The sequence below is a fragment of the Ostrinia nubilalis genome, chromosome 20 (assembly GCF_963855985.1).
Source record: "Ostrinia nubilalis chromosome 20, ilOstNubi1.1, whole genome shotgun sequence".
Classification (NCBI taxonomy): domain Eukaryota; kingdom Metazoa; phylum Arthropoda; class Insecta; order Lepidoptera; family Crambidae; genus Ostrinia; species Ostrinia nubilalis.
Genome location: NC_087107.1, coordinates 4,472,603 through 4,485,156, shown reverse-complemented (window position 1 = coordinate 4,485,156; position 12,554 = coordinate 4,472,603). Strand labels below are relative to the sequence as shown.

The 12,554-nt window shown below is 36.5% G+C and overlaps 2 protein-coding genes and 2 long non-coding RNA genes across 4 annotated transcripts; 2 read left to right on the top strand and 2 right to left on the bottom strand.

Moving 5' to 3' along the window:
• Positions 1–5: 5 nt before the first annotated feature.
• LOC135081700 (uncharacterized) lies at positions 6–2,788 on the bottom strand. The gene is made up of 3 exons (XM_063976488.1): positions 2,671–2,788; positions 1,503–1,641; positions 6–143 (listed from the first exon to the last, which is right to left on the bottom strand). The coding sequence occupies exons 1-3, from the start codon at positions 2,767–2,769 to the stop codon at positions 73–75; spliced, it is 309 nt and encodes a 102-aa protein (XP_063832558.1). The 5' UTR covers positions 2,770–2,788; the 3' UTR covers positions 6–72.
• Positions 2,789–4,871: 2,083 nt separating this feature from the next.
• LOC135081857 (uncharacterized) lies at positions 4,872–7,401 on the bottom strand. Its single transcript, XM_063976639.1, has 4 exons — positions 7,300–7,401; positions 6,861–6,952; positions 6,107–6,245; positions 4,872–4,954 (listed from the first exon to the last, which is right to left on the bottom strand). Exons 1-4 carry the CDS (start codon positions 7,322–7,324, stop codon positions 4,872–4,874), a joined length of 339 nt encoding a protein of 112 aa, XP_063832709.1. The 5' UTR covers positions 7,325–7,401.
• Positions 7,402–10,551: 3,150 nt separating this feature from the next.
• Positions 10,552–11,498, top strand: LOC135081810 (uncharacterized). The gene is made up of 3 exons (XR_010259281.1): positions 10,552–10,605; positions 10,833–10,928; positions 11,412–11,498. It is a non-coding gene; the product is annotated as an uncharacterized LOC135081810 (long non-coding RNA).
• Positions 11,499–11,556: 58 nt separating this feature from the next.
• LOC135081704 (uncharacterized) lies at positions 11,557–12,312 on the top strand. Its single transcript, XR_010259244.1, has 3 exons — positions 11,557–11,606; positions 11,740–11,789; positions 12,266–12,312. It is a non-coding gene; the product is annotated as an uncharacterized LOC135081704 (long non-coding RNA).
• Positions 12,313–12,554: the final 242 nt, after the last annotated feature.

Here is a 12,554-nt window from a genome sequence, read left to right as displayed (position 1 = left end):
GACTGTACAATTTTAGTTAATAAGTTTATTTCATAATTAAATTAAATACTCTTAATTCATCTTAATGATTATTTATCTTCCAACTCCAACGCCCAGTTCCTTTGGATTGGGGCAGACGTCGTCATCTTTCACATGTCTGAAAACTGAAAAATACTCAGGTTAACTCTCACTGATTTGTTATTCGTAATCATCATCATCATTGCAGCCACATGACGTTCACTTCTGAATACAGGCCTAGCCAATGATTTACAGATTGGCCGGTCGGTTGGTAGTGGCTGATTGCTAATTTTATGACCTCTCTCAAATACAAAGTGTGATTCTGTATTATTATTTATCTAAAGCTTTTTTGCCTGTCCTACTCCTAGGTCAAATTTTTAGCGGCATATAAACCAAACAGTCAACAATATACATATAGCACAAAGTATTATTATCTATTCTATACTATAGTTTCGAAAGAAGTTTTAGACAGCCATTAGTAGGTATAATGAGCTAACTTGTTACAAGAAAGAAGAAATGTCGTAGGACTTTCTTAATTATTGTTGGACATTGAGGAGAGATGAGTCGTCATTTTTACAATACGAGGAAAATAAATTTCTGTGTCAGACAGAAAATATCGTTTATTAGTGATCGAAAAACCTGTCCTCCATCTTGGAATGTGGAAGTTTTGCTATTTTCACAGAAATAACGTAATAACAGTATTATGGGCCTTTTGTAAAGTTTGTTACACTTTTTTCAGATTTTTATAATACTGATTTACATTTATTTCTGAAAATTTATGCAATGACTGATGCTACGCATTGAGCTTTTTCATATTTTATTACGGTCCAGTGTAGAACCTTAGGTACTAAAATTAAATGCATTATATGACCACAATTTTAGTGTTATTTTTCCATCTTTTATATTGTTGGCAATAAAAGACTCGACTCTCTTTGTAAACAAGTGTTTATTTTCCTCAACTGGCTTTCTGAGGGATTTATTTTTCTCTTTTGTCGGTGAAAATTTTTGTTTCGCAAGATTATCCTCAAAGCCAGTTCTAGTGGCTGTTTATTTTATTTTTATTTTTAAATAAGCTTAGAGAACACAATAACAACGAAATCAAGGAGATTTTTCAGCGCGTAAATATTGTTTTGTTTATTGAACTTTTCTTTTACTTCTATTCTCTTAAATTCTGTGTATTCTATCGGCTTTAATTGATAAAGCAGTGGCGCAAAATTGACCACATAGCCCGCAGAATTGCTAAAATCAAGTGGTAGTGGGCGGGACATTTCCCTCGTAGAGCTGTTGGCCGTTAAGTCAGAAAAGTTCTGGAGGCGAACACGAGCCAGAAGACGTGTAGGGTGGACGTGTGGTCCTACACTAGGTGGACCGACGATCTAGTGAATGGATGTGGGCAGCCAGGTCGTCATTTATGGAAATCCTTGGGGGAGGGCTCTGTCCACAGTGGACGTCATGTTTGAATATTGAGAAACTAGATCAATCTTTATATTTACGTTAAGCCTTACCCATGGTATATTCGCAGGCATATTCGTACATATCACAGAGGTCCAGGAACGTTCGTGCCTCGTTGACGGACTTGCCGCATACTATGATTGTGTCGTGGAAGCATTTGTAGGCGTGCTCACACAGCCTTTTTAACTCCGTCTGAAATTAGAAAATGACATATCAGACGCCTATATTATGGTTCATAAAGTCCCCAGTTCCAAGGTTGTGGTGATACCAACCCAGTTATTACAACGAAACTTCAGAAGAAGAAGATTATTTTGCTTATTTTGTCACCAGTCCATTGATGGGCGTAATCACTTCCTAATATAAGCCATTCTAGCTACTGCCAGCTCCATGTTCTTGAAATCGTCTGTCAATATAAATAGTTAGACCTAAATATGGAAAGACTATGTTTGCCGAAGAATGATCTAAATTCTAGAATCCATTTATTTCGCGCGTGATTTCTCGTACCTACCTGTCGGTACTACGACGGAATTTTGTATTTTTACGTTTTTGGACTTTTTCCGTTAATTTGGTCTTCTGCCGAATGACCTCGTCCTGGATTTTAACCCTTAACGAGATATCCTTTTTACCTTTATTAATTTAATGAACACATATTTATTTTCCAAGCATCGCCTTAATGGTAACATGATATTTTAAAACCTTTCGCGTTTTCATTACATACTTTACACGGGCTTGGAAACTCCGCACGGTAAAGTTTGATCCGTTGTAATTTTCCACGCTAAATTGTTTGATAGACGGGTTCGATAACAGAGCCTGTTTTGACATGTTTGTAATAGAAAGAAGTAACAGTCAAGGGAAAAATGTGTGTATATTTTCAGACTTTCGTCCTCACCGGTCTAGGCAAGAAAAGAGAGGTACAGGTAAATATTTATTGAAAAAGGATGAAAGTATGTAAACGCTGTGGAAAAGAAATTGTGATCCTTCTTTCGTTTCAGCCAAATGAAATCCACTGCTGGACAAAGGCCTCCCTCCCCCAAGGATAACGACCGGTCCTGCGCTGCCCGCGTCGAGGCACTTCACGCGACCTTCATCAGATCGTCGGTCCATCTAGTGATCACAAGTGATCCTAATAACTAATTAACTAAGTCTAACATTTCCAAGAAAAAGTCATAAGCAGGCGGGATTGTTATTTCAGTAATTACTGTTACATTAAAAAAAACTTACCAAATGCGTCTTATCCCCGATTAAATGTGAGCTGACGAATGTATTAATTATGGCGAAAATAAATATTTTATGTAACAAATAATTTATTTCTGTTGCCATGATATTAAACGCACCCACGCCTTCCATGTATTGTTGGGTAATAATTAGGAACATAATGCGTAGGAGCTTCGTTACTGGAGAGTAAAGGTAAATTCACACTAGGCATAAGCTGAAATTGTAAGTATTATAACCATAGAACATCAGCCTATACATTTTTTGGCAAAAAAGCTTTTATGACAATAATATAATTTGATTGAGTTTGTTTTCAGAAATAGACATGGATATCGATAGTAATAAAAAAAAACAGTAAAAACAGATATGCACCATCCTAGACTGCATTCCACTTAACATCAGGTGCGATTGTGGTCAAATATATGTAGATGTGGCGAATGTGGCCTCGTTATGCAAAAGTTATTCTTGTATGTACGATGTAGGTACTGTATAACAGATTTAATAGCCAAAGGTGACTGTGTTTCATCCGCCAATTCTTCTCAGCACGACGATATAATAATATTTTAGTTGTTGTAGGGTAAGCTACTAATAAAAAAATTGAATTTGAATTGACTTAGCCATATTTTCTAATTCTATGTTATCAATAAACTTTAAACATATTATAAAGTATACTTTGACCCCATTTAGAAGCTTAATTTATGCTCCCCAGTCCAAAACCACCTTTACTTCTCGTTACTACAAGCGGATGGTACAGACAAGAGCACATGACGCTAAACACTGCATCTTGTATTGTTCTAATAAGAGCTATTTTCCAACAAAAAGGAACTGTCTACATACTGTCGACTGTATTACAATATTCCTGGAAGCGCTTCCTCCTCAAACAATATCCTAGGATGAGCAGAACGAGTTTCCAAACAGATATTAAATTACTTGAACCCAAGTACAAAAGCGCATCAGACTACACAATTTTGTTGTAAAATGACCCCTATTGCAAGTACATAAGATGCTACAGTATTAAGCTTGATGTGATGGCGTTTGTACTTTGGAACAAGATACAATGAGGAGCATTACTGAAGTGTAAATGCCTCTTGGTTGAAGTGAATACTTATGAGGCTGATGGTTAACTAGTGCCTTAGGTTTTTATTTATATCTTAATTTACGGGGTCGTTTTCTCAAAAAAAGTTTATGGTTAAGCTGGAATAAGGACATCGTACCAAAAATATTGTAAAATTTTGCTAGGACCTTGCATTGTCTAAAACTTATCAGATCTCATGTAGAGTCAATCTTTTAACTCTACAAGCCTTTGCTTCATAAACTCTACACATTAATCAAAACATGTGGCTTTGCCAATTGCCCAATTCAACTACACTCGACATCAAATAAATCGCACCTTCCGCGACAAGCACTTTCCCCACTTCCGACCAATATTGGCATCATTTAAAAGCCTAGTTCTAAACTTCATTTCATTAAAGGAAAGGTTTTTACCCCAAAAATGTGTCTTTAGAAGGATCCAGAGTCACTTCTTCAAAAAATAGGTAGTTACGCTTGAGCCATTTTTATGACTATAAAACTGTTAAGTTAGGATTAATCGCTATCCATCTGTTAAAGAGGATACGTGATATCATTATTTGGTTTTATAACCATAAAAATTGGTCTAATTGATCCCAGATGTGAGCCCAAAGTGAGGTCTATTTTCAAGTCACATTTATGGTATATGTTAATCATTTATTTAGAAATGAAATGTGTTTTTCTTTAAGGATATTTATTGGGCTTTTAAATAACACCAATATTGTTGGGGTACCATGATTGTGTCAGAAGAAAATCTTTAAAGTTCACGCCGCGGAAGGTGCGGTTTATTCGATGTTGAGATAATAAAATTAGGCCTTCCAAAAAAATCTATTTAATCTTTTTATGGCGTAATTTAATTTTTAAATTACAATGTTTATTCTTTAAAAGGGGTTTAATAAAATATAAAGATACATTCAAAACTGTTTTAATAAAACACAAAATATTAAACCTCGTGCAACTTTTGATGGACAGAAGCTATATTGATTCACAAACACCTAAATAATTGGGGCAAAATGCGAATACATTAAACATAATTACTAATTCATTAGGAACAAGATGAAAAGTGCGTCATATACTAATCCTTGCATATTAATATACTTTAAAATACATAGCAATTTACATTAGCATCATTTACATAATGTTTAATCATCGTAGTAGCTATTAGTCGGTCTGCGGGACACAGTCAGGATGGATTTGTCTTCTGGACACGCAGTCTGCTTATAATCTGAAAGAAAGAAAGAAATAAATTACATATTGAGACTGATTGCAGATAAAGCACCGAACAAAAATAAATTTACAGCCTTTGCAGTCTAGTGGTTCGCTTGTCTCAGACCCAGATTAGATTCCAAGTGGGGAAAAGTTTTCTTCTCGTTTTGGTTACCTACTGGTAGGATAGCCTGCTTACCTACCATAATTTAACTAACGCTGAGTTGCACCACCTTTAATTAACCGTAACTATAACCATTACCGACGACGTAATTATAACCTGAATTATTGTATCCGAACCTGATTAGCAAGCTGAAGTGGCCATGGGCAGGGCACATAGTACGCAGAACTGACGGCCGATGGGGCAGCAAGGTTGTGGTATGGCCACGTATCGGTATCGGTGAACCAACGACCTCATAAAGGAAGCAGGAAGGCGCTGGATGACAGATTGTTGACGTTTGTTATAGTTAAAGTGAGACGGAGCAACCCAGCCTAACCGTCTGTCACCTTTATTAATCCAATGTTTCCTGGAGTTACCTCCCGCTGCCTTCATCCAATTACTGGGAATTTAACAGACACAGGTAAATGTGCGTGTAAAATTAATTAATGGAAGTGGTGTTTGTTCTAATTTATTAGAGAAACAGCGCAATGTTGGTTGAATTCTGATTCTAGCTTTACTAAGTCTGTTGTCACAGAATAGAGTAGAATTTGCAAAGCTATCCATTATTTTAATTAACATGGCCTAAAACGTGTGTTTCGTTACATAAAATGAAAGATATGCCTATTTGTAACGACAGGGATGTAAATTACGACAGATCCTAGATATCTGCTATCCTATCTCCAATCAATAAAAATCTCTACCAATTAATCTCTAAAGACTTCCTCCACGATCTCCGAGTAAAGTTCTAATAACTAGTTACTTGATGATTATGTAATTGTATTTATCAAGTAAAAGTAAGAAGTATTTTGGCGTCAACTTTTATCAGTGTAATGGTTTGGTAGCTGCTCGTGATTTTAAACAACGATAGCCTACTTGACACTTTACACGGAGATGGTCAGCGAGACCTTTTAATTATAGTTTGAAGTTAACATTTTCCGAGTAAAGCGTTTTTTATCGTAAAGTACTCAGTATCGTAATCTACATTGACAGTTTCTGGCTCGATATACTGACTTCGTCTCCTAATGCAGTTGAAGTCAAACATGTCGCAGAGGTCCCTGAAGCCCATGACATCACCAGCGTGGCTGATCCCACAGATGGGCACGCGGTCGTGGTTGCACACCTTCGCCATGCTGCACCACTTCGCTCCCATCTGGAAGAAATGGAAGAGAAAGAAGAAACATTTGTTATAATAGGTTTGACACCAGTCAATGAGGGCTATCGTTTTAGCGCTCACCATTTAGCGCCACTGTAGAGTAAGGTCCTGTCACTTGCTAGTAGCGAAGACAGTGGCACCAACTGGTGAGCGCGAAAGTGGTAGGAGGACTATCGTATTTGCACTCATCAAGATGGCGCCACTGTAGAGTAAGGTCCTGTCAATCGCCAGTGGTGCCAACTGTTAAGTATAAAAACGATAGCCCTCATTGTTGTACTTTATTATCTACACTATCTATCTATCCGAATATTATAAAGAGGATAGGTGTTTGCTGGTTTTTATTGAACAGGCTCTGAAACTATTGGTACGAGGTTTTCCGGGTTAGCTAGTGATTTGATAATTTGAAACTCTTCGAAAGATTTTATTTGGCAAAAGGACTCTTATCGTCATTATTTAGCGAACTCAGTTGATTTCAATGCTTTTAAAATTTATATTATAGGTACGGCAAATTGTAAAACTCACTTGATTTATCGATTGAAATTATTGAACGAGAGGTGGAAAAGCTCTTTAGATCATATATTCATACCAAGGCTGAAAACTGTCGAATGTTACCTTTCGGCCCATAGCAATATCTTCATTGTCTCGGTCCGATGGAGGCCCATGGGCTACTGTTAATGCTGTGATGAATAAAATAAGCAGGAGCACTGAAAATTATAGACAAATATTACATATTATAACAATTTTAGGGACTCCACTACCAGGGAGCCATCGTTTATTATGCACTGATGTACGGGCATTAAACGCGATATCAATATTTGTCAATATGGGCCAAATTTTTTTGCAAATAGGCAGTACTAGATTTCTCGAAAACCGTTCGAGCAAGTGGCGTAGGGGTGGCGGGAAACTATGCTTTGCTTTATGAATTTTTTTCACTATGGGGCGCTTTTTGCAATTTTTGGTCCACCTTATAAGAATATTCAGGACACGTTGAAATCATATCAGCACTATTGTATCATAAGCAAATAAATCAAATGAGTATTATTAGTCCCACCTGAAACACTGTTTGTCGACACCATGTCTATTATCCGTGGTTAGCCAACTAGAAGTGACGTTGATTTACTGTCCTAGCCATGTTTACACATTCTATTGTCTGATGGAGTTTCCTGTTACATTACCTCGAATCCTGAACCCTGTGACAGTTTGTAAATATCCTACAATGGTGGAACGTGTTTACATTTGTACCTTGGAGCTACTTCAAAGCCTGAAATAGAAACATTTATTTGAAATAGTTAATAATAAGGGAAAATTTTATAAAGGTTGCAGGGAACTGCTAGATGCAAGCGGCTTCAAAACCGGCCGATCTGAAAATCATAAGGGCATGCTGTATGTTCATCAGTAGACGTTCTGTAGCTGAAATGAAGATGACGACGATGATGATAAAACTCACCGCCGTGTCCGTGGCTCTATCTAGGTCTTTCCTGGTTCAGTTGTTAGGGAAAATAGCTATGATGGAACCCATTATCTGCCATTATGTTTTACCGCGGCTTTGCTTGCGTGGCTTTTGGTCATTCACAAAAAGTTTTTATCGCGCATAGAATAATATTATTGTAATGTAGACTTGTGAGAACTCTACTTTCATTCTTTTCAAGATAATTATTGTGTTGATATGGGATGGGTTGTTTAGTTCAAGGAAAGGTATTTCAGTGTAAGTAAACTGTTATACGTGAAAGATTAATGTAATTCAGGCATTTAATAAAATAACGGTCACCATCAGGAATATAATGTGAACTTACTTGTTTTATACTCGCAGTTAAACTCCAATATGTCGCACTTGTTTAAGAACCACCGGACTTCTCTGGTCGTTGGGTCCAAGCCACATCTCCTTTTACCGGTGTGGAGGCAAAGAAACGCATCGACGCAAGTTGGCTGGGAGTAAAATAGTTTAGTGAGATTAGTCGTCGCTTACGTACTTATTCGGTAGGTATAGAATATAGATAGATAACACTATTGCACACCACACAAAATAAGAAAAAAAAAAAATAAATGCAGGCACTTACTTTTTTCTTCTTTTTCTTACAGTCAACGTTACAAACGAGTATTGTTATTGTAATTATTAACCATACCAACAGTCTTGGCATTGGTATCAATAACAATATCGTGGATAGCTACAGATGATGAAGTTTTTCACGAATTACTTGACCCTAGATAAATTGTAAGTTAGTCATGTTTGGAATGTTTAACTATACCCTTGAAAAAGAGGCTGACAATAGTGACTGAGTTTCTTGCGCTGCTTCTTCTCAGCATTGGCTCATTTATGATCCCGAAGCAGGGGTAGCCTACTTGTACTTGTAGTTTTATGAGTTTTGTTTCAATGTTTCTAATATTTTACAGTCAAAGCATAATACTTATATTTCATACTGCTGCTCGTAAATATAACAAAATTAAAAACTGAGAATACAAAATTGGTTCAGTAGTAGAGATTCAACTGGTAATCCATCTCAAGATCCAGTTTAGATTTTCTTTCAGTAAACTAGTTGAAGTAGTTGTTTGAGCTAAGTACTTAGCTATAGTTTGTTTTATAGCCGTTAGGTATACGCAATAAAGTGCTTATCGCGTTCACATTGCCAGTTCACGGTGTGTTAAGTGCAATGCAGTTTTCTACTTTGTTTATTGTCGTATTTGTAGGTAAGATTTAATTATTTTTAAGTACTTAATATAACATTAAATGTAAAAGACTACTGAAACAACAATGCTTACATTACCAACCGGTCAATCTGGATATCATTGTGGAAGGCCTATGTTCCGCAGTGGACGTCCAGTGGCTGTAATGATGATGATGAATGTTAACATTTGTTATTGCAATTATACCTATAACATGGTGGTAACTAGCTAAGCGGACCAAGAGCAAGCCCTGCCACAGCGAGTAAAAGTTTTTGCCCACTTTTAGACCTCTGACTCTAAAAAAAGCTTACTGAAAAATCTCGTTTTATTTTCAGGCATGATTAGTTTGACTACCGTCGTTTATTCGTCTGAAGTGAATCAAGCTGTAAGTATTGATTTTATAAAATTCATCCTTACTACCTAAATTATTTCGCTATCTTACTCCTAAAGGCTAATCATTCAAACAGATAAAAGAAGATTCGCTTTCAAACTTAATCCGAGAAACATACCTAACTTAGGGACCCCGCTGTTGAATCTCATAAGAATGTTACATTTTCTAGTATGCTTGATGAAATCTGGGATTTTTATTTCTTAAAACCAGTGTTTATACAGAAAATTAAGACTAAAATAAATAGGATGAGTCATTAGTCATTACTTTTGTATAACAAGTTATCAAACAGACTCATATTTTCCTTTTTTAAATGACTATTAATTTTCATTTTAGGCATGCTACAACGCTAGGACCTGTATCCATAATAACAAGCAGAAGTGCGGTATTTACCAAGGGGAACCCCGGAGATTCTTCGATATCTGTGATATGTTAGAGTACAACTGCTTGAAATTCAAAGGTATTTTTTTATAACCACAAGTACAATTTTTTTGATCCCTTTTAGAATTATTTTTCTCTAACAAAATTAACTTGACCGCCTATTTAGCTGGCAACGACACATTTTTTATAAATATCTTTGGACAATTTCACACAGCGCCATTTAGCTTTTACTAGGTAGCAATTCACTTGCTTTTTGTCACCTGCTGGTCCCTCAATTTGTTTCGCGTCTAGGCATTTGTGGCTCAAGATAACTTTAAGTTCTTCAACTCACCTGCTTCAAAATACCTCGAATAGAGCTGAGTTTGCATAAGTTTTAGGCACTTAACTTTCCAAGTGAAAATTTTCATTTTTTGTTTTTCATTGATTGCTGAATAAATGTATTCATTTACAGAATACGTGAAAACCTCGATGGAACAGTGCGAGTCGTTGCCTCCGTTGGACCCTGAGCGAAGAAAATATGAATGATAAGATAAGATAATAAAGACTTCACGGAGAAAAAATAAATTGTTTTTATTTTATATCCTTCTGGAATTCTAGGGCAAAACTGCTTATGGAGTAGAATCCAAGAACAGGAGAATGAGCTATGAATTAAAACGATGAAAAAGATCACATAATAAAACACACACACTTCTGTAAAATAGGACACTTAGGTATCAATAAATAATATAAACCATCATCATCATCATCATTTCACCCATAGGACGTCCACTGCTGAACGAGGACTATCCTCCCCCATAATATAAATACCTACAAATATTTATGCTGTAATTGACGTTTATTATTTATTTTAACTTCAACAGCCCCCTCGCCTGTCAGCAGTTATCAAAGAATATTGGTGCTGGCGGGCCAAGTATTGCCACACTAAAGGTAGGAACAATTAATAAATCAATAATTAATAACCATATAGGTTCATACGCTTTGTACCAAGTAATGCCAACCCCATAGTTTACCAAGCATGGCATTCCCTATGGCATTAAACAGTTGGTACTTTTTTATCACCATTCTCTCTAGATCTAGCGGACGAAGAACTTTAAGGATCTAGTTTTTTGTGTTATACACTGAGATTACTATTTTTATATATTTATTGCTTCAAGATGAGCGGGTTTGCGCAAGAGATCGCCGCCTGAAGAAGACCCACATCTTCCAATGCGTGTGCACCATGTACAAACACAACTGCGAAGAAGGACACGGTAATTTATCATACTTGATAATGTTAATAATGTACAGCCAAAAGAAGAAAGTTGTAAAATAGTCGTAGTTCTCGTAGCATCTATTACAACTATTATTCTTCTTTAGTTCTCTCTCGTTTCAAAAATAAAAGAATGTTTTTTTTTTGAGTAAAATTTATATCTATTTACAGTATTAAGAGTACTTTGAATGAAACAGTGTTTAGCTCGTTACATCAAGCGAGAGAAACTGAAAATTTCATGAGGCTGTTACGAAATGCACATTGTCAGAAATGCCCCTTTTTAGACATGCACCGTCTGCGAAATGCACATTTTCAGTGTAGTGCCTATTTCGCGAAGTGCACATTCTGTCTCAGATCCTCTTATTGTTTATAGGGTCCTTATAAGTTTAAAATTTCTTATTAAAAGTTAAAGTTTGTAATTGTATTATTCTATCAATAGTTTATCACTAACTTACATTTAAATAAAGTTTTATTTGTCCTACAGATTTCACAGCGAACGGCGTTAGCGCCGAGAATTGCTTGAAACCGCGTCGTTATATTCGTTGGCATTAACTAATGTTGGTCAACCATGTGATTATTCCATTATAATTATACATTTAAGATTCATAAAGATAAGAAGTGTGTTTTATTTTCAATTGATATTTCAAAATGTCTCTACATTTTCATTGTGCTTTCACAGGTAAGATTTACAAGAACTCCGATAATTACAAAATTAGTTGTGATTCGTTGAAATAATTTCATGGTTACTAGATTTTCAAAAGATAAGTCTAAAATAAATAAAATTTTATTTCTCTTATTATTGTTTTTTTCAGTAACACTGCTGTACTTTTCTTTGTTAAATGCTACACCGTTTTTCCAAGACGTAAGTACTACTTGAGATTGTAATAAATAAGGATGTAAAGGAAAGTTGGCATCATCATTGTCACTATCCCCCGCGCGGCTTCTCAGTTGAGATGTTTAGCTTGTGCGTGCTCATCATCATCATCAACATTTCAGCCGCAGGACGTCCACTGCTGAACATAGGCCTCCCGCAATGAATTCCACATCGCACGGTTGGTAGCGGCCTGCATCCAGCGCTTTCCTGCTACCATTATCAGGTCGTCGGTCCATCTTGTGAGTGGATGTCCCACGCTGAGTTGTCTGGTACGTGGCTTACACTCCAGAACCCCATCAGCCGTAAGTTCTACGTGCTATGTGCCCTGCGTCCTCATTTTCTACTTAAGTGAGAACAAGAAAAACCGCTTGTAAAAATTATAGGTATCACTATTCAAAAAACTACTAATATTACTTATTTATTTACGTTTGCATAAGAAAGCAGTATATCTATGTATTTTTCAGTATGAAGACCCGGTCACAGCAAAGAGGTTCGCGGAGTTCAACTGCTACAAGCATCGAACTTGCACTCCCGGGCCTCCGAAGCAATGCGGGTACGACATCAAGACGATGGAGCTGGCCGAGTTCGAGGACATGTGCACGATGTTTGACGTCAACTGCAAAGGAGGATGTAAGTATAAGAAGCCACACGTTCCGTGGAAAAGGGCCCTACATTAATATGTAGGGCCCTTTTCCACGGAAATTCAGTTTTGCGGATCTCGCAAGTTTGCTGTCACGTGAACACAAAATTGCG